This window comes from Bufo bufo, chromosome 8 (genome assembly GCF_905171765.1).
Source record: "Bufo bufo chromosome 8, aBufBuf1.1, whole genome shotgun sequence".
Taxonomy (NCBI): Eukaryota; Metazoa; Chordata; class Amphibia; order Anura; family Bufonidae; genus Bufo; species Bufo bufo.
The window spans coordinates 183,377,034-183,399,931 of NC_053396.1; the positions used below are offsets into that span (position 1 = coordinate 183,377,034).

The 22,898-nt window shown below is 46.7% G+C and overlaps 1 protein-coding gene across 2 annotated transcripts in view; it reads left to right on the top strand.

Annotated features, from left to right (window-relative positions):
* The window catches only part of LOC120977519 (cytochrome P450 2F2-like), a 281,082-nt gene extending 259,512 nt beyond the window's left edge, over positions 1-21,570 (top strand). For both annotated transcript variants that reach the window (XM_040405509.1, XM_040405510.1), the window contains exons 6-10: positions 2,357-2,533; positions 2,628-2,769; positions 2,854-3,038; positions 3,134-3,275; positions 21,154-21,570. In XM_040405509.1, coding sequence (XP_040261443.1) covers positions 2,357-2,533; positions 2,628-2,769; positions 2,854-3,038; positions 3,134-3,275; positions 21,154-21,350 — 843 coding nt within the window. In that variant the 3' untranslated portion in view covers positions 21,351-21,570. The remainder of the gene's footprint in view (positions 1-2,356; positions 2,534-2,627; positions 2,770-2,853; positions 3,039-3,133; positions 3,276-21,153) is intronic.
* The last annotated feature ends 1,328 nt before the right edge of the window (positions 21,571-22,898 follow it).

Genomic DNA, 22,898 nt, shown 5'->3' on the forward strand with positions numbered 1-22,898 from the left:
GGGGCCTCGCTGTACTCACATGTAATAGAGCGCTCTGATGGGGCCCGGCATGAAGTACAGTGGCAATTTCGGGCCCCAGAAGAGCGCTCTATGCCTCCATTACATGTATAATATGGGGGGGGGGGAGGAAGAGGGAGGGAGCGAGCACTCACTCACACACACCCGGCCAGGCATGAAGCAGGGAAACCTCTCTGCTCTCTGCTTCACTGATCTTCAGAGCTCAGGAGCTCCCCCTGCTGGCCCCACATTGCACTGCTTGCTGTGGGAGGAGAGCTGAAAGCCCGGGAATCTGCTTTCAGCACTGCCAGGAACGTGATGAATGTGGGAGCCTGTCATCAGGGAAGAAGGTAAGTATGTGTTTTTTTTTTGTAACGCTGCGAGGGGGGGTGGGGGGGGGGTTGACGGGCACAACTAGAATGAGGGGGCACAAAAGTGGGCATCTCTACTGAGAACCTAATCTGCCATAACTAAATTGAGTAGGCACCTAATCTGACATAACTACTGTGAGGGGGGCACATATGAAGTCATAACTATGAGGGGGCACATATGAAGGCATAACTACTGTGAGGGGGCACGTAATCTGGCATAACAACTGTGAGGGGCACATATGTGGGCATATCTAATGTGAGGGGCACATATCTGGCATTACTACTATGAGGGGGCACATAACTGGGCATTACTACTGTGACAGGAACAATGGTGAGGGGGAACATAACCGGGCATAAATACTGTGAAGGGGCACATAATCTGCTATTACTACTGTGAGGGGACACATAATCTGGCATAACCACTCTGAGGGGACACATAATCTGGCATTACTACTGTGAGGGGCACATAATCTGACATTACTACTGTGAGGGGGCACATAATCTGGCATTACTACTGTGAGGGGACACCTAATCTGGGCATAACTACTGTAAGGGGACACATAATCTGACATTACTACTGTGAAGGGGCACATATCTGGGCATTACTACTGTGAGGGGGCACATATTTGGCATTACTACTGTGAGGGGGCACATAACTGGGCTAACACAGCGCCCGCTGCTGGTGATTTCACAGGGGCAGTCACGAGCCCTTCCTTATGTGATTATTCTTTTTGTATCACCACAGGGACCTTGTTCTGGATCCAGCGGACATCACGCCGAGGCCAGTGACACCCTGGATGAGGTAGGACCATATTTTATTAGGACTGGGTGAGTGTAGCCATGCATTAGGCTTAGGGCTCTTTAACACGAGCGGATCCCGTGCGGGTAATCCGCTGCGTGAAAGAGAGCCAAGCCCCTTCCAGGACAGCAGAGACACGGAGCATTAACATGATTGATAATGCTCCGTGCCTCTCTGTGACCTTTTTACTACACAAACCACAGTGAGATAAAGTTGTCACCGGGATTTTGTAGTAAAAAGATCAGAGTCAATCATGTTACTGCTCCGTGTCTCTGCTGTCCAGAATGGAGCTTGGCACTCATTCACGCAGCGGATTAGTCGCACAGAAAGGACCCTTAGTAAGAAAATCTGCTGCTTCTTTGTTAAAAAGGGGGGTGGGGGTGGGTGCAATCCAAAGTTTGCACTGTGGCCCATAACCCTATAGTTCTGCCACTGGTAGGGGGGGTAGTAGGGGGGGGGTGGAGGCACGTTGTGGGGGGGGGAGGGGTGACGGGAGGGGGCCCCATGGATCAGTTTCGCACCAGGGCCCCATGGATTGTGTGTACTCCACTGTGTGAAGGGATAAGTAAGTAAGAGCATTTGCTCCAGAAAACTGGTGTACATTGCAGCATAGATCTACTCCAGCTCCTGGGGGAAGTAAATTTCAGTTCTGAAGCATGGGTAGCCTGACATACGTCTCATGCCAGCACAATGTTAGTACACAAAGCAGGTCTTAATAAATATTCCCATAAGACTCTTGACTGATCAGTGTGGGCAGAAAAAAGATCTGTCAAGAGGTGGACTGAGTTGTGTACTGAGTGACTAGCTGTCCTGGAACCAACTAAAAGGCCTTTCCTCCTAAGCATACGGTGTAAGTGGACTGATGGGCCAAAGGGGACAAGTTCAAAAGCACAGTATGAGTATTCCTCCGCCAAAATGAAGTGAAGTTTACCAGAGTTTACAAGGGGTTCTCCAGGACTACAAAAAGATGGCTGCTTTCTCCCCAAAACAGCACCACACCTGTTCATGGGTTGTGCCTGGCATTGCCCCTTTAACACTATGGAAGTGTCAGGAATCCTGTATTGTGAGCTACTGTTCTCTGCTACTGCAGTTAATATTAATGACCCCTGCTTCTTCACTTGTATGTACGTAGTATTGTGAGACACGTCATAGTTTATTTATACTTTTTTGATTATTGTTCTTATTTTAGCTTTATAACATATTCCCGAATGTAATGAAATACTTACCTGGACCTCACCATAAAATCATGAAAAACTTTAAATTCATCACAGACTATATCAACAAGAGGATGGAGGAAAACATGAAGACTTTGGACAGTAATAACCCAAGGGATTTTATAGACTGTTTCTTGATCAAAATGGAGAAGGTACAAACAAAGTCAAATGACTGTCTGATGGATGTTCTCAAGCACTACTATCTATCATTGCATCTTCTTCTCCACATCTTTTCTTTAAACACAGGAAGGGAAGAATAAAGAAGCATTCTTCAATCCCAATACATTGGTGATGTGCTCTATGGTCTTGTTCTTTGGTGGGACAGAATCAGTCACACTTACTCTGAGATATGTATTGTTGAACCTCATGAAGCACCCTGAAATAGCAGGTAGACTGCTTAAGGTTCAACATCTGAGAACCTTAAAAAAATTATATATTAAAAAATGTTTTTTTTGTTTTGTTTTTTCCCCAGAGAAGCTTTACAGGGAGATAGACAATGTAATTGGCCAACGTCCACCAAATTGTGAGGACAGACTTAATATGCCTTACACAGAAGCTTTCATAAATGAGGTCCAGAGATATGGCGATGTAGTACCCTTGAGTCTTCCCCATGAATTGACCGTGGATGCTGAGATTCGCAATTATAAATTGAAAAAGGTAAACATTTACTTTGGGCTAAGGAAAACAAATAAAAAAATGACAATGCAAAAAATTTACTGATCAATTTCTTTTAAATATGTTCTCACCCATAGGGAATAGTTTTCACTCCTGTGCTGACGAGTGTACACTTTGACAAAGCAAAGTTCAATAATGCTGAGAATTTTGACCCCAAAAACTTTTTGGATGAAAATGGTAAAGTTCTAAAGAAAGATTCCCTTATGCCATTTTCCGCAGGTGAGTATGAAATTGAACCAGATGCAAAATTGGGTGGATTATACGATTAATGAGGACTTGCCCACTCTCCTGAACTTTTTTAGTGAATACTTGTATTCCCCTGTAAAATATAAATTTTGAAGCACTTTGTTGTGCCTTCCTCTGTAATTTTGCTTGTCAATATCAAGTGTCTCACACAGACATTCTCAGCACACATTGGACAAGTGTTATTGTGTCAGAATACATGGCGCATTAACGAAGGGAAATGTTCTCTATGACCTTCCCTTTCCTCTTTGCAGTCCTCATAGGTAGAGTTGAGCGGACACCTGGATGTTCGGGTTCGGCGGGTTCGGCCGAACTTCAGAAAAAAGTTCGAGTTCGGGACCCGAACTTGACCCGAACCCATTGAAGTCAATGGGGACCCGAACTTTTGAGCAGTAAAATGGCTGTAAAAATGTCATGGAAAGGGCTAGAGGGCTGCAAATGTCATCAAAATGTGGTTAAAACCATGGCAAGTGCTCTGCATACAAATGTGGATAGGGAAATGACTTTAAATAACATAAAATACGTAAAAATAAAAAATAATAATCTTGATCTAGGAGGACGAGGTCCATATGGAGTAGGAGGTTGAGGAGGCGGTGGATCTGGCGGTGGAGGAGGAGGAGGTAGCCTAGACTACTTTTTGGTTTAAAATTTATTTGTATTTTTTTAAATTAGGGTACACCCCAAAATATTGGGAAATATAACCCTCCAGTCATGCTAAACACACTTTCAGACAATACATTGGCTGCAGGGCAGGCCAGCATCTCAAGGGGTAAAGGGCAAGCTCAGGCCATGTGCCCAATTTGGAGACCTAGAAGTTGCAGGGGCTGACCCCTGTCAGTCAATTTGTGTAGGCGTGTGCATACTTACTGCCCCACCATGTCGCACGTCCCCGTGATGTTCACGATCCAATTTGATATCTGCTCTATCAACTTTCGATGTTCTTTTATGCGTCTACCATGGTGATCATGGGTGGTGGGGAATCAGGGTTCCAGGCCGGAGAGGGAGTGTGAGAAAGAGAGACCACATCCAAGGGAGGATTAATTTTTTCAAATTTCAAATTATAGAGAAGAAATATGGGACAAAGTATTAAAGCGTAAAAGTGGGACAACTTTTTAAAGTTTAAGCATTGAATGAAAGGATGTGTCGCGCATCAATTAATGAAGAATTTCTTAAATTTTATTCCCTGTCAACTATACAGAGCAGGGGATTCTCTCCGGCAAAATTTTAAACCTATGTAGAGGTGCCTCAGTGACACCCACCATTCATTTGGATATCTTCTCTATCAACTTTCAATGTTCTTTTCTGAGCCTACCATGTTGATCACGGTTATCGGCGAATCAGGGTTCCACGCCAGAGAGGGAGCGTGAGAAAAAGAGACCCAATTTAAGGGAGATAAATTAATTTAAAAAAATTGGGATCGAGCAGAAATGTGGGAAAAGCTATTGAGGCGCAAATGTGGGACAAATTACAGAAGCCCAAATGTGGGCCAAAAAAGTCAAGCGGAAATGTGGGAAAAGCTATTAAGGCGCAAATGTTGTACAAATTACAGAAGCCCAAATGTGGGGCAAAAGTGTAAAACGGAAATGTGGGAAAAGCTATTGAGGCGCAAATGTTGGCCAAAAGAGTATAGCGGAAATGTGGGACAAATTATTAAAGTGCAAATGTGGTATAACTTGTTTAAGTTTAAGCATTGAATCAAAGGAGGTGGCGCTCATCAATTAAAGAAGTATTTCAGAAATTTTATTCCCTGTCACCTATGCAGAGCAGGGGTTTATTCACGTCTAAAATTGTATAATGTCAACCCAAGAATGTAACAGAAAAATTACAGAAATTTATTAACCTGTTTACTTGGTAGAGCAGGGGTCTATGACAGAAAAAAATTGTTTATGGTCACCCGAAAATGTAAAATAAAAATTATTGAAATTTATTAAGCTGTCAACTAGGTAGAGGAGGGGTATATTACACCCAAAAAATGGTGAATTTGACCCTAAAATGTAACTGACAAATGTTGTTATTTTTTTTTACTGGTCTAATAGGTATAGCAGTGGTACATCACACCAAAACATTGCTGAATTTCAGCAGAAAATGTAACTGCCAATTATTTTGAATTTTTTTTACCGGTCTACTAGTTATAGCAGTGGTACTTCACACCCAAAAATTGTTGAATTTCAACTGAAAATGTAACTGACAATTATTTAGAATTTTTTTTTAACGGTCTACTAGGTATAGCAGTGGTACTTCACACCCACAAATTGTTGAATTTCAACTGAAAATGTAACTGACATTAAAAAAAAATTTTTTAACCTGTCTACTAGGTATAGCAGTGGTACTATACACCCAAAAATTGGTGAATTTCACCAGAAAATGTAACTGACAATTTATTTTTTCCAGCGGACTACTAAGTATAGCAGTGGTACTATACACACAAAAATTGGTGAATTTCACCCGAAAATGTAAATGACAAAGTAGTGAAATGATATAAAATAAAATACGTACAAATAAAAAAAAAATTTGATTTATGAGGTGGAGTTCCATATGGAGTAGGAGTTTGAGGAGGCGGTGGACGAAGCGGTGTAGGTGGAAGCAGCGGTGGAGGAGGACGAGGTAGCCAACACAGGTTTTTGGTTTTAATTTAATTTTTCAAAATTAGGGTACACTCTAAAAGAGTGTGAAATATCCAAAATACAAGAATGAGCAATTGTGCTGCAGTATAACAATGGCTGGTTAGTGCCGGTATACATGTCTATTCTGCACAAGGTACAGACAAGTCCTGAGGGATCCATGCCTGGTTCATTTTAATGAACGTGAGCTTGTCCACATTGGCTGTGGACAGGCGGCTGCGCTTGTCTGTAATGACGCCCCTGCCATGCTAAACACACGTTCAGATAATACACTGGCTGCAGGGCAGGCCAGCACCTCCAAGGCGTAAAGGGCAAGCTCAGGCCATGTGCCCAATTTGGAGATCCAGAAGTTAAAGGGCGCAGACCCGTCATTCAGTATGTGTAGGCGTGTGCACACATACTACTCCACCATATCGGTGAAATGCTGCCTCCTGCTAAGACGTTCCCTATCAGCTGGTGGTGCTGGTTGTTGTGGCGTGCTGACAAAGCTTTTCCACATTTTGGCCATGCTAACCCTGCCTTCTGAGGTGCTGGCAGTGCCCTAGCTGCGTTGGCGACCTCTTCCTTGTCCTCTGCCTTCGCCTTCTGCTTCCACTGTGCCACCGCTGTCAGGTGGGAATGCCACCAGTAGCGCGTCTACCAGCGTGCGCTTGTACTCGCGCATCTTACGATCACGCTCCAGTGAGGGAATTAAGGACGGTACGTTGTCCTTGTAACGGGGATCCAGCAGCGTGGCCACCCAGTAATCAGCACAAGTTAGAATGTGGGCAACTCGGCGGTCGTTGCGGAGACACTGCAGCATGTAATCGCTCATGTGTGCCAGGCTGCCCAGAGGCAACGAAAAGCTGTCCTCTGTGGGAGGTGCATCATCTCTGTCCTCTGTGTCCCCCCAGCCACGCACCTGTGATGGCCATGAGCTGGTCTGGGTGCCACCCTGCTGTGAACATGGTTCCTCCTCCTCCATCTCCTCCTCCTCATCCTCCACCTTGTCATCCTCCAGAACTGTGCCCTGGCTGGACAATTGTGTACCTGGCATTTGGGGGTGCAGGAACCCACCCTCGGAGCCACTTGTGAATGACTGGCCGGAAACCCTACGAAATGATCCCTCTTCCTCCTCCTCCTGTGCCACATCCTCTTCCATCATCGCCAGCAGCGTTTTTTCAAGGAGGCATAGAAGTGTAATAGTAACGCCGAGAACGGCATTATCGGCACTGGCCATGTTGGTGGAGTACTCGAAACAGCACAACAAGGAACACAGGTCTCGCATGGAGGCCCAGTCATTGGTGGTGAAGTGGTGCTGTTCCGCCGAGCGACTCACCCGTGCGTGCTGCAGCTGAAACTCCACTACTGCCTGCTGCTGCTCGCACAGTCTGGCCAGCATGTGCAAGGTGGAGTTCCACCTTGTGGGCACGTCGCATATGAGGCGGTGAGCGGCAAGGCCGAAGTTACGCTGCAGCACTGACAGGCGAGCAGCAGCAGGGTGAGAACGCCAAAAGCGTGCACAGACAGCCCGCACTATGCAGTAGCTTTGACATATCGGGGTAATTTTTAAGGAATCTCTGCACCACCAAATTCAGCACATGCGCCAGGCAAAGGATGTGCGTCAAACCGTCTATTCCCAGAGCTGCTACGAGATTTCGCCCATTATCGCACACCACCAGGCCGGGCTTGAGGCTGACTGGCACAAACCACTCATCGGTCTGTTGTTCAAGGCCCGTCCACAGCTCCTGCACGGTGTGGGGTTTGTCCCCCAAACAGATAAATTTTAAAACTGCCTGCTGTCGTTTACCGCTGGCTGTGCTGAAGTTGGTGGTGAAGGTGTTACGCTGACCGGATGAGGAGCTGGTAGAGGATGAGGAAGCAGAGTAGGAGGAGGAAGCAACAGGAGGCAAACTGAAGCGCCCTGCCATCCTCGGTGGTGGAAGGACATGCGCCAAACTGCTATCCGCCTTAGGCCCAGCCGCCACTGCATTTACCCAGTGTGCTGTTATGGAGATATAATGTCACTGAACGTGCATAGTAGTTCACGTATCTGTAGTAAAATGCACCTTGCCACAGATGGCGTTGCGCAGTGCACACCTGAATTTGTCCCCCACTTGGTTGTGCAGGGAAGGGATGGCTCTCCTGGAAAAGTAGTGGCGGCTGGGCACGACGTACTGTGGGACAGCCACCGCCATAAGGCCTTTAAAACTATCCGTCTTCACCAGACGGAATGACAGCATTTCAAAGGCCAGTAATTTAGAAATGCTGGCATTCAGGGCCAGGGATCGCGGGTGGGTAGGGGGGTACTTCCTCCTCCTCTCCAACGTTTGGGAGATGGAGAGCTTAACGCTTCCGTGGGACATTGTGGAGATGCTTGGTGACCCAGGTGTTGGTGTTGCTGGCAGATCCTCTGTTTGCGGGGTAGCAGGTGGCACTGTCACTCAATAGGTGGATGAAGAGGCCGAGACTCCGAGACTGCAGCAGAAGAGGAAGCAGGAGGAGCCAGAGACCTTTCCTGGTTTTTGAGGTGTCTACTCCACTGCAGCTCGTGCTTTGCACTTAAATGTCTGGTCATGCAGGTTGTCCTCAGGTTGAGAACGTTTATGCCTCTCTTCAGGCTCTGATTGCACAGCGTGCAAGCCACTCGTGTCTTGTCGTCAGCACATTGTCTGAAGAACTGCCACGCCAGGGAACTCCTTGGAGCTGGCTTTGGTGTGCTCGGTCTCTTGCTGCGGTGGGCAGTAGCAGGCCTACTGTCTAGAGGACGGCCGCTCCGCTTTTGCACCCTGCTCCCTCTTCTCCTGTGCTGGTGGATCTGTGCGACCACCGCCTCTTCCTCCGAACTACATAGGTCACTCGCATGACCTTGATTCCATGTGGGGTCAAGGACCTCATCGTCCTCCACATCATCTTCCACCCAGTCTTCACCCCTGTCTTCCTTGTCGGTCTGCACACTTTCGAAAGCCCCAGCAGTTGGCATCTGTGTTTCGTCATCATCCGAGATGTGCTGCGATGGTCCTCCCATGTACTCATCTTAAAAAATAAGTGGTTGGGCATCGGTGCACTCAATCTCTTCCACTTCTGGGGCAGAGCTAGGTGGATGGCCCTGGGAAACCCTGCTAACAGAGTCATCAAAAAGCAGAAGAGACTGCTGCATGACTTGGGGCTCAGACTGCTTGGCTGATTTGCAAGGGGATGAGGTGAATGACTGATGGACATCGGCTGCAGGTGCCAACTGTGGTCTTTCAGCAGGAGACTGGGTGGGAGACAATGTGAAGGAACTGGATTCACTGTCAGCAACCCAATCTACTATCGCCTGTACTTGTTCAGGCCTCACCATTCGTAGAGCCGCATTAGGTCCGAACAAATACCGCTGCAGGTTCTGTCGCCTACTCGCACCTGAGGAAGGGTTTTCACTTGTGCGTGTATCTGGCACAGATCGACCACGTCCTCTCCCTGCAACAGCAGCACCACGACCTGGGCCACGTCCCTTATTTGATGCTCTCCTCATTTTTCTCGAATTTAGGATCTTGCCCTAAATGGGTGTTTAATTATTAGTAGAATAGAACGACAGTATGTAAAGGGTGTATCTCACACGGGCTGAACCAGACTAGGCCTCAATTAAAGATTTGTTTGCCCAAAATAGCTGTATTTCAAATACCTGAATCAAACCCCTGTATGTAAAAGGTGTATCTCACACGGCCTGAACTAGACTAGGCCTCAATTAAAGATTTGTTTGCCCAAAATGGCTGTATTTCAAATACCTGAATCAAACCCCTGTATTTAAAGGGTGCATCTCACACAACCTGACCCACAGTAGGCCTGAATTAAAGATTTGTGCATCAAATGGCGGTATTTCAAATATCTGAATATAACCCAAATGTATAAAGGGTGTATATCACAATGACATATGCAGCAAAGGCTGCCAAATAAACTTTTTTTGCCCAAACGGGTGTTTGTTTAATAACTGAATATAGCAACAGTATATAACCCTGGAATTTCAAACGTCAAGATGCTGCAAGGCATGAAATATTGTGTATTTTTGCCCTAAAATGGGTGTTTTATTAATAGAAGGATATAAGCTCTGTATATACAGGGTGTATCTCACACTGCCTGACCCACAGTAGGCCTCAATTAAAAATGTGTGCACCAAATGGCGGTATTTCAAATATCTGAATATAACCCCTGTATATACAGGGTGTATCTCACACGCCCTGATCCACACTAGGCCGCAATTAAATTTGTTGGCCCAAAATGGCTGTATTTCAAATACCTGAATAGAACCCCTGCATTTAAAGGGTGTATCTCACACGCCCTGATCCACACTAGGACGCTATCAAAGAATTGTGCCCAAAATGGCTTTATTTCAAATAACTGAATAGAATGACAGTATGTAAAGGCGGTATCTCACAATGATATCTGCAGCAAAGGCTGCCAACAATTTTTTTTTTGCCCAAACGGGTGTTTGTTTCATAATTGAATTTGACAGCAGTATATAACCCTGGAATTTCACACGTGCTGATGCTGCAAGGCCTGAAAAATCGTGGAATCTGGCAAAAAAAATGTGTTTTTAAAAATCAAGAAAATGATGGCTGTATTTTTAGCTAAAATTGCACACTGACTAATCCAGATGTTGCATATTTCCCCCCCAAATTTTTTTTGGTAACAGAATATGAAAGCTGTATATATTAAGCTTGAATTTAACACTTGCAGATCAGGAAAATAGTGTTTTTTGGCAAATAAGTGTGTTTTTAAAAACCCAGAAAATTATGGCTGTATTTCTAGCTTAAATTGCACACTGACTAAGCCTGCAAATGCACCAGATGTTGTAAATTGCCCAAAAAAAATTGGATTTTCAATGTCCCAAAAGCTCAGATGCAGTGCTAGTGCACTGAGCTTGCATAAAATGGCCGCCGCCCACCTAACTGACTTATTAAAGTTTTTTTTTTTCGGTCACTGGGCTCAGGGCAGGATAAAAAAAATTGTGCCCTGCACCCACAAAACACAGTGTATGTAGATCGCTGAGTTAGATTTAGATTTTGAGCAAAGATTCTGTCCTATTCTCTCCCTGAAATCACCAGCAGCATCCTCTCCCTACACTAAGCACAGCAGAGTGACGTGCAGCGCTACGTGACTCCAGCTTATATAGAGGCTGGGTCACATGCTAGACTGGCCAATCACAGCCATGCTATTAGTAGGCATGGCTTTGATGGCTTCTAAGGTCAGACAGTTAACCGCTTATTGATTGGCTGCTCTGCAGCCTTTCAAAAAGCGCCAAGAAAGCGTTTAACACCGAACCCGAACCCAAACTGTTACTGAAATGTTCGGGTTCGGGGTCCAAAAATCCTAAAGTTCGGTTCGCTCAACCCTACTCATAGGGACTACTTAATACTGCATTCTTTCAGTACCTTCAACTTCAACATGCTTTTTAATCCACAGTTTAGATCCCCCCTAGGAGTCATTGGTTTATACCACACTTTGGTCTCCTGACTTGGTGAAGCCACACATTTATAAGTTATTATACTTTAGTGTAACTAAGCCATTTGATACAGTCCTAGCTAAACTGATAGAGAATCTACCCAGGCTGAGTGATAGGGACTGGGAGTAAGTTGTGGATTCCGCTCTACCCATTGTTTTTTACGCTGGTTTTAATAAACCCCTAAACTGGCGGTGTATCCGGCCTCTTCATAACTTTGGTATATCCACCCCCCAGTTCTAAATGTAAGACAGCTCCTAAGCTGTCTTACATTTAGACCTTTTTCTATGCCTGAAACAGGCGTATTTCAGCTTAATTCATGACCCCCCTAAGTTTCTCTCCATCGATGTGCACACAGTTCCCCTTTTTTTGTTGTTAAAGTTGTTAAAAGGAAAAACAAAAAATGTTCATGGACATAAGTATTTAGACTCTTTGCTATGAGAGTTGAAATTTTGCTCTTGGGGACCTCTTATTTCTCTTGATCATCTTTGAGATGTTTTTATACCTTGATAGGAGTCACCTGTGCTAAAATCAGATGATAGGACATCATTTGAAAAGACACAGCCCTGTCTGTATAAGGTCTCACAGCTGACAATGCATATCAGAGCAAAAATGAAGCCATGAGGAGGAAATAACTGCCTATAGAGCTCAGACACAGGATTGTGTGGAGACACAGATCTGGAAAAGAGTACAAAAAAAATTATCCTGCACTGAAAGTTCCCAAAAGCACAGTGACCTCTAGTGATGGACGAATATCAGCCGGGACAATTCGCAAATGCAATCGAGTGAACGCGATCAAATGTTCGCGAACCGCAAGTTCTCGGCGTGCCCCATTCATTTTAATGGCAGGCGAACCTGGAAAACCTTCAGGTCATATTTGCAGCCAATAAATACTTACTAGAAGTGCACAAATAGTCCCACAACATGGACAGTGACATACTAGAGTGAGATCAATGACAAAAATTCTCACTAAAAATATGTCTTAAAGGGAAATTCTCAGAAATGTGCCCTTGCTGGAGCCTAGAAAATTTTTATTTTAGGCCACGGGAGTTCGGACCCTAAAAATGAGGCATTCACCTGACATAAAAGAAATTATGATTATGTGGCTCGAGGTACATTATGCGGTCAATAGATAAAAATTTTACTGTAGCCCACTGGAGTACAGGCCCCAAACATTAGGCATTCACCGTACAGAAAAGAGCAAGTGATTATGTGGCTGGAGGTATATTACAGTAGTTGGTCCTTGGATAACAATTTTACTGTAGGCCAGTACAAATACATGTCAAATACATATGTTTAAAATAACTAAAAATATAAATTTGGATTAAAAACATGGCTAACGAAATCCCCCTCTTGAATTTCTCCGAGGCCCCAAGTGGCTGGAGGACATTAGGCGGTCACCGTATAACAATTTTAGTGTTGGCCAGTTAGATTACAGGCCCCAGAAATTATGCATTCACCGAACAGAAAACATCAATTGATTATGTGGCTGGAAGTATATTAGACTGTCATTGGATAACAATTTTACTGCAGGCCATTGGAGTACAGGTCCCAAACATTAGGCATTTAATGGACAGAAAAGGCCTTTTATGCCGCTGTATTTACATAAGACAGGGACCATTCTTTGTTCTGTATGGTGGCGGATATGTGTTGGCTGGCATGAGGAAATTCAATTAAACGTGGTCGTCACAGGTGTTGAATTTCTCCGAGATGCATGCCTCATTAATTTTTAGAAATGTGAGGTAGTCCACACTGTCGCGAGCTAGGTGAGTGCGCTTATCGGTCACGATCCCCCCTGCTGCGCTGAACATCCTTTCGGACAGGACACTCGACGAGGGGCAAGCCAAGAGTTCCATGGCAAATTGTGCCAGCTCTGACCACATGTCAAGCCTGCACACCCAGTAGTCCAGGGGTTCCTCGCTTCTCAGAGCGTCCACATCATCTGTTAATGCGATGCAGTCGGATACCTTTTGGTCTAGGTGTTCCCTGAGGCTGGATCCGGAGGGCAGCTGTCGATGGGTTGGGTGCAAGAATGATCTCATATCCGAAGTGACCAACACATCTTCAAACCACCCTCTTCTTTCATGCGTGGTAGGATTGCTACCCGCACCTGTTTATTTGTGGGTGAAAATTCCTCTGCCAGTGACCGCAACAGTAGAATGCAGCATCTCTCGCAGCAAGGCATGGAAATGTTGCATACTGACAGCCCTCTGTGATGCTGGTAACATGTCGGCCATTTTCTGTTTGTACCGGGGGTCTAAGTACGTTTCCACCTAGTACTGGTCCTTGCCCTTTATGCTCTTTATACGGGGTCCCTCTTCAAACACTGGTGCATTTGCACTAAATTGCACTGGAGCATTTGCCCCCATTTTCACTAAATTGGAAGCGGTGGAGCTTCCTGGCTCCTGCTCATCGCCCAGGAGAATGTCATCCTCTGTCTCCTCCCCCCAGCCACGGACAACACCAGGAATCCCCAAAAAGTTTAAAGCCTGCTCTTCTTGCTCCTCCTCCTCCTTCCCCCAGCCACCATCCTCCTCTGACTCCTCTTCAGACTCCTGCTGACTTGTCTCAGATGGAGTAGCCCCCCTAGGAATTCATTCAGCATTGCGACTTCCTCATCTTGCTGCTTCTGCTCCTCGATGGCTTGATCAATGACAAGACACAATGCACACTCCAGAAAGAAGACGTAAGGTACAATATCACTGATGGTGCCCTGGCTGCGACTGACCAGTTTGGTGATCTCATCAAATGGCCGCAGAAGTCTGCATGCGTCGTGCATGAGCAGCCACTAGTGCGGTGAAAAGAAACCAAGCTCCCCAGAACCTGTCCTGCTGCAGAGTTCATACGGGTAGTCATTAGTCATTAACGGCACGTTGCTGCTGGAGCAGCCTATCAAGCATATACTTTACAAGGTGGAGTTCCAGCATGTCGGGCTGTCACAAATCAGACGTCTGATTGGCAAGTGGTGTTGCCGCTGAACATCAGCAAGGCGAGCCATGGCTGTGTAAGATCTTCTAAATTGGCCAGAGATTTTTCTGGCCTGCCGCAAGACGTCCTGGACCCTGGGGTATTTGGCAACGAATCGCTGCATGAAGTTCAGGACGTGTGCCATGCACGGCACGTGTGTCATTTTGCCCTGTTTCAGCGCGCTCAGCAGATTGGCACTTTTGTCTCACACCACTTTACCAACTGTCAAATTGAGTGGGGTTAGCCACCGATCAGCCTGTGACCGCAGAGTTGAAAGCAGGGCAGAGCTGGTGTGGCTCTTGACTTCCAGGCATAACAGCCGCAGCACAGCATGGCAACATCTCACCTGGCACATCAAATAGGTTCTGGGGTGCTTGGGGGGTGCAGCAGAAGAGGCGGTAACAGTGTGAAAGGAGGAGTCAGCCAAGGAGGAGACGGAGGATGGAGTAAGAGGAGGAGAAGAAGAAGCAGGCCTGCATGCAATCCGTGGCGGTAGCACCAAAACCACATGGGTGCCACGGGTTGCATGCTTGACGGCCATCAGAAGGTTCACCAGTGGGCAGTAAAAGTTATGAACCTGACCTGCCCGTGTTTGCTAGACCACGTGTCTGTGGTCAGATGTATCTTGGCACCGACACTGTGTGCCAGAGATATACTCACTTGCCTCTGAACATGGCCATATAGCTCCGGGATGCCCTTCTGGGAGAAATATTTCCTTCCGGGTACCTTCCATTGTGGTGTGCCAATGGCTACAAATTTTCTAAAGGCCTCAGAGTCCACCAGTTTATATGGCAGTAGTTGGCGGTCTAGCAGTTCCGCCAAGCGAGCAGTCAGCCGTTGTGTAAGAGGGTTATCCTGCATCATCATCTTTTTACGCTCAAACATTTGAGCCACGGAAGCTTGCCTTTTGCCAGATGAACGCGATGACGGCACAGTGGAAGGTGGAGTGGAGGACAAATGGGAGGAGAGAGGAGAAGGAGAAGAGGCAGGACGTGGAGCGCCGGAAGTGTGGCTTTGTCGGTTCTGACGGTGTTGCTCCCACTGGGCTTGGTGATGGGAGGACAGGTGCCTTCTTAAGGCGGTCGTTCCTAGGTGAGTGTTGGGCTTACCACGACTTATGCGTTGACAGCACAAGCTGCAGATGGCAACACTATTGTCAGCAGCTGACACGGTAAAAAAAAACACACTGTGGAGCCATGCACCAGATGTGACCTTGCATGGAGGATGGCTCGCTCCAGATACATTTGCAGTCTGCTTTTTGCCTGTTGTGCACTATGAGTTCTGCCTGCTTCTCCTCCTTCTACCCCCTATCTGCTGCTCTGTTTCTCCCTCTGAACTCCCCTCCTCTTCCTCTCTTGTGGGCACCGACGTGACATGTATCGACACGTCATCATCATAACCTTCACCACCACTGACATTAGAGATCTCGGAGTAGGCAGAAACAGCAGGGACCTCCGTCCTTGGGCTGATCTGGGTACTGTCGTCAGACCGCTGGGTGGCGGCCGTTGCTACCTCCTCTTCCTGATCCGATGCCAAGAATAGCTGCACATCGGTAAGGTCTGGGAATGGATGGGAAAATAATTCCTCTGACTCGAGTGGAGAGGCTATGGTGGTGGTGTTGGTGTCTTTGGGGGTGCACACAGCAGAGAGTGAGGAGGTTGCAGATAAAGAGGATGAGAAGGGTGCAGAAGTTTAAGGCTGAGTGAGCCACTCAACCAACTCTGGTGATGTGACGAGTTAGAGATCCAGCGACAGACCTCCGCGTCGTCAAGCAAAAACATACAGCAATACGGTACAGTCACAACAGAGTTTATTGCACAAACAGAATCCAAGGAGGGAAACACAGGGAAATTGAGAGCTCTATGTAACGTCCGCACAGTGGGAGGAAAGCCCCCACTGCGCCACACTCCAGAGGGGTGTGACTAAGCAACCTGGTATTCACTAGGGCCCCAGATGGTAGGGTTAGGCTTTGCCGCAGGGAGTTGCCAGGGTCCACTCTGGAGCGTTAACTAGACAGTGACAACAGAAGCAAACGGACAACAGGTACCAGAAGGTACCGACGGTACATAGGCAAACATAACAAACAGGCAAATACATGCAGGCAACTAAAAACACAAGCAGGAGTTCACGCAAGGGAACAGGAGTGGCAATGAGCAGAGAAGGACTAGCTCCACCAGTGGTATACTGCGTGGCCTTGCCCATAGCACTCTGCATCAAGGCACGCTGCAGCAAGGGCTTGCTGAACAGAGACATATGAATACACACAAGGAGACTCAAACATAACTGGCAGAACAGATAACCGAAACACAGGAAAGAGGACGGCAATGAACAAGTAGGAAACCCACAGAGCAGAGACAGACACGGATAGAGTGAGTACAAACTAGGAGCAGGACAAGACAACACACACCAGGAGAGCTGACCCAGAACTGAGGAAACCTCAGCCTTATATACAGGTTCCATGGGTGCAGCAGAGAGGCCACACCCATGGAGCATACAAAGAGGATTAACTCCAGATAGGAACACAGGGGAGTTAACCCATAAATAATTACAAGGAACACACAGAAACGATACTGCAGCGAGGAGCGCCGAATGAGCAAGGATGGAAGGTCACAGCCAGAGATAGTGACTGTGACACTCCCACCCCTCAAAGCCCCCCCTCTTTTCCCAAACAGAAAGGGGAAGAAGTGGGACAACAACCCAAACAGAACCAGGTTAAGGAACGAAAATCAGGGGGGTGACGAGGTACATGGGCAGGAACACACACGACGACCGCAACCAGCCCAACCCCTGAAAACCAGCCTACACGGAGGGTCCGCAGCCAGTACGCCAGGGGAAGATAGCCAGCCAACACGGCATACACGTCAAGTGAACCGCACCAAGAAGTTACCTCACCCTACACTCTCCCTCCGGAGAATGACATGTCTGCCAAGAACTGATTGGCCCGACATGCAGACACCCCCTTCCGGGGGAGTGGGACAGGAAGAGAACCAAACTGAAATCCAAAGCAAAATCGAAATCAAAGGGGTTCGGAGGTACACGAGCAGAACACATAGGACGACCACCGCCAGCACGGAGCCCCTAGCAACCAGCCTACACGGTAAACGTAGCCAGTACGCCAAGGGGGGTGCAACCAGCCTACACGGCCTCACATGTCAAGGTGGACTGCAGCGTGCTAATACCTCCCCCTCCACTCTCCCTCCGGAGAATGACATGTCTGCCAAGGACTAATTGGTCAGACATGCTGACACCCCCTTCCGGAGGCGTGAGTACCCAAGCAGATACCTGCGTCAAAACAGAAATGAGAAAATGGCTGCAGGACAAGCTGCATATTAAAAGGTAACACCGGACGTTGCCGATGACAACCGGAATACCGCCATGAGGAGGGAACCAAAAATAGAAAGCACACACCACAGATAAGCAGAAAACAGAACACAAAAACTCTGTGAAAGTTCACTTGTTCACTCTGTCACGAGTTAGAGATCCAGCGACAGACCTCCTCGTCGTCAAGCAAAAACATACAGCAATACGGTACAGTCACAACAGAGTTTATTGCACAAACAGAATCCAAGGAGGGAAACACAGGGAAATTGAGAGCTCTATGTACCGTCTGCACAGTGGGAGGAAAACCCCCACTGCGCCACTGTCTAGTAATACTCCAGAGGGGTGTGACTAAGCAACTTTTGGTATTCACTAGGGCCCCAGATGGTAGGGTTAGGCTTTGCCGCAGGGAGTTGCCAGGGTCCACTCTGGAGCGTGAACTAGACAGTGACAACAGGAGCAAACGGACAACAGGTACCAGAAGGTACCGACGGTACATAGGCAAACATAACAAACAGACAAATACAAGCAGGCAACTAAAAACACAAGCAGGAGTTCAGGCAAGGGAACAGGAGTGGCAATGAGCAGAGAAGGACTAGCTCCACCAGTGGTATACTGCGTGGCCTTGCCCATAGCACTCTGCATCAAGGCACACTGCAGCAAGGGCTTGCTGAACAGAGACATATGAATACACACAAGGTGACTCAAACATAACTGACAGAACAGATAACAGAAACACAGGAAAGAGAACGGCAATGAACAAGTAGGAAACCCACAGAGCACAGACAGACACGGATCCCATGGGTCAGCAGCATGGGAGAGTGAGTACAAACTAGGAGCAGGACAAGACAACACACACCAGGAGATCTGACCCAGAACTGAGGAAACCTCAGCCTTATACACAGGTTCCATGGGTGCAGCAGAGAGGCCACACCCATGGAGCAGACAGAGAGGATTAACTCCAGATAGGAACACAGGGGAGTTAACCCATAAAGAATCACAAAGAACACACAGAAACGAAACTGCAGCGAGGAGCGCCGAACGAGCAAGGACGGAAGGTCACAACCAGAGATAGTGGCTGTGACAGGTGCATCCTTTGACATACTCGCACGCACCTTCTCCAACTTCTCACTTAGGCTCCGGCCTGGTGCACCTGCCTGACCCCTACCACCCCTGCGGAATGGCCTGCCTCTTCCTCTGCATGTCATTTTCAAAATGACCCTGTGACAAAGTCCCTATAGAAGAGCAATATTTGTGGAAGCAGGTATATCACAGGCCTCAATCAATATTTGGTGTAAGCAAGCATATCAGTCCCCTCTATCAGTATTTTGTGGAAACAGATATATGGAACCCTTAATGAGTATTTGCTGGAAGCTGGTATATCAAAAACCCCTTAACCAATATTTGGTAGAAGCTGGTGTATAGCAGGCCTCAATCAATATTTGGTGGAAGCCGGTATATCAATCCCCTCAATCAGTTTTTTATGGAAACAGGTATATAGAACCCCTTAATGAGTATTTACTGGAAGCTGGTATATCAAACCCCTTAATCAATATTTGGTGGAAGCTGGTGTATCGCAGGCCTCATTCTATATTAGGTGGAAGCCGGTATATCAATCGCCTCTATCAGTATTTTGTGGAAACAGGTATATAGAACCCCTTAATTAGTATTTGCTGGAAGATGGTATATCAAACCCCTTAATCAATATTTGGTTCAATCCGGTGTATCGCAGTCCTCAATCAATATTTTGTGGAAGCCGATGTATCACACCCCTCAATCAATATTTTGTGGAAGCCGGTGTATCACACCCCTCAATCAGTATTTTGTGGAAGCAGGTATATCAAACCCCTTAATCAGTATTTTGTGGAAGCTGGTATATCGCACCCCTTAATCATTTTTTTTTTTGGGCAACAGGTATATCACACCAGTTGCAATTAGTTATACCAATAGCGTTTGTCCCTCTATCTAGCTGTGGTATCTCAGCAGAACCGCACACAGTCTGTCCCTGCTCCACACAGCAACCTCTGCCTACACTGGCCAAAAACTGAATGTAAAATGGCTGCCAGATCGGATTTATTTATAGGGTAGGGGGTGTGTCCATGTGCTGAAACGTCTCAATTGGCTGTCCTGTCCCACCTGATGGATGTGTCATGGGTTAAAGTTCGGCACAATGCAAAATAATAAGGTGCCGGCGGAAATCGCCATATGTTTGCATGTTCGGCGAACCGCAAACGAGCAAAGTTCGCAGCGAAATTACCGCCGGGCCAACCACAAGGCCATCTCTAGTAATCTCCATAATTTTTAAATTGAAGAAGTTTGATACAACCATGACTCTTCCTAAAGCTGGCCAACCCTACCAAACTAAGTAATCAGCAGAGATGGGTCTTGGTAAGAGAGGCTTTATGGGAGAGTGGCCAGAAAGAATCCTCTCCTCCGTAAAAGGCCCATGAAAGCCCATCTGGAGAAATGCACCTAAAGGACTTTTTTGTGAAAAACAAAATGCTCTGGTTTGATGAAACCACAATTGAAATTTTTGGCCTAAATTCTACACAGCATATTTCAAACAAAAGATGCACTGCTCATTACCTGCCTAAAACCATCCATACAATACAGCATGGTGGCAGAACCATCTTGCTGTGGGTTGTTTTTAAGCAACTGGGACAGATAGACTGGTCAGGTTTGAGGGAAAGCTGATTAGAGGAAAGTACTGAGATATTTATAATGAAAACCTGATCCAGCGTGCTCTGGACCTCAGACTGGGTCAAAGGTTCTCCTTCTAACAATTCAATGATGCTATGCACACAGCCAACACAACATAGTGGTAACTTGGGGAATACCCTGTCAATGTCCTTGAGTGGCCCAGCCAGAGCCTTGACTTGAACCCAACTGAATATCCTAAATATCCCAATTGAACACAGACAGTCCACATCCAGCCTGACAGAGCTTGAGAGTATCTGCAGAGAAAAATGGCAGAAAATCCCCAAATGCAGATGTGCAAATCTTGTGGCATCATACCCAAGAGGACTGGATGCTGTAATCGCTGCCAAAAGTGCTTCAACTAAGTCCTGAGTAAAGGGTCTGAATACTTGTGTCAATGCAATATTTTAGTTATTCATTTTCAATAAATGAGATTTCAAACATTCTGCTCTGTTTTCACATTGTTATTATGGGATATTGAATGCAGAATGATGGGGAAAACTTGATTTATTTATTTTAGCACAAGGCCCCAACATAAAATGTGAAAAAGTGAGTGTCTGAAAACTTACCGAATGCACTGTATAAGATCTTATATACATATTGTGACACCAATGCAGGATTGATGGTGGAAGGGAGGAATATTTCCCCAAGATTTCTCTCCTATGTGAAGTAGCAGGTGGAAGACTCTCACCCTCTCAACACCAATCCTGCATTGGTGTTAAAATATATACAGCATATACAGTATATCACCTGTTGCAGATACTCCTTTATGTATTCACTAATGTCTTTTTAGGTAAGAGAATTTGCCCGGGCAAGAACTTGGCACTTATGGAGCTCTTCATTTATATCACAACACTATTGCAGAACTTCACCTTCAAGTCACCCGTGCCACCTGAAGAGATCTCAGTCGCTCCAGTTGCAATTGGACTTGGAAATATTCCTCCCAGCTTTGAGATAATGTTCATACCCCGTACAGGTTCTCAAGCGTAACATAATAATGTCATAATTGGTACGGATATGGGCGATCATGGGATTTGGAAGACGTTAATGAGTGCAGGAATCAACTTGGTGACAGGGAAGAGTCAAAATATTCCAATTCTCACTTAAAGGGAGTCTGTCACCAAAATGTCATCTTGTGCGCTGCTTACATAGTGCTGTAGCACAAATAAACATGATGTAAATGATACCTTTGTTATTTTCTTCCATTGTTCATAAACAGCAAAAACTTGGTTTTATTGATATGCAAATGAGGGCTTGCAAGTGCCCAGGGGTGGCGTTTGGCCAGTAAGTGCCCAGACCGCTCTGCCTTCTCTGTGCATAACTTCTCACTAACCCCTCGTCTGGCCCGCCCTGTAATCCCTATGTCATGCTGTTGAGTGGCAGAGATCCCGCGTGTGCACAGTTCGCTGCCGGGCCCGGCGCCAGCTATCCCTAGCGGAATGCCGTTAGCTGGCGCATGCGCACTGCTGGGAGCGAGGCTGATGCCCACAGTGGTCAGAACAGTGCACATGCCCAGGCCCGGTGGTGAACTGCTCAAGCACGGCATTGTCACGGCTGAGGATGGGGAATACCCTCAGCCATGCGGTATCAGCAGATGGAGTGGTCGCTGCGTGACCAGGACAACAGGATTAGGGAGCTGGTGACCTCCTAATTGCATCCCTAACCTGACCCTGACTCCTAGCTACATGAGCCGACCTTGATGGTAGGAGGGCTCATGCTCCGGAACCTAGAAGTCCCTGCTAGCCCTCAAGATGGCCCTAAACTAGGAGCTGGGTAGACAGCCCGTTCCTCCTGGACACGGAGGAACAGGAGTCTAAAGTGGCCAAGTAACACAGACAAGGAAACATAACAGACATATGGCAGTGACAGGTAAGTGAGCCTAGTACCACACTTACCTGCCACAGACACACAACCTGGAACCCAAGTGCTGCTGTCCACAAACACCAAAGACAGAGCACACCACATACATCACAGGAAACCAGGAAACCATATGCTGCAATAAGAAATGACCAAACAAACATCTACCACACACCATACATGAAGTAAACACACATCTTCATAAACTTAGTGAATCACAATCTATGACCACAAGGGTGGCCCTCACTGGCAGATGGAAATGTGACCAGGAGGGTTCCTCCAGCTTACAACAAGGCTGGAGTACCCCTCAGACATCAGGTCTAAACTGAGGCTTTATAGCCCATGCAGCCACACCCACAATCGGACACACCCAGTGCACACACACACTAGGAAGGAAGTTAACCCTTCCAACACCAGGGAAGGGAAGACATCAACTTAAAGGGGAAGAGCACACAATAACATAAAACCAAGTGCACACATACATACTGTTGCCAGCGGCAACCACAGTGAGGGGAAGATGTCAGTGCACACCAAACATAAGACAGAGTGCACACAGACATACATAAGTGCATACATACAGACACACAAACTCCAAAGGGACCGCACACATACCTGTTGTCCGCGGCAACCGCACTTGAGGCAAACTACAACAAGCTTCAAGCTGCGGTTGAAACAACAACC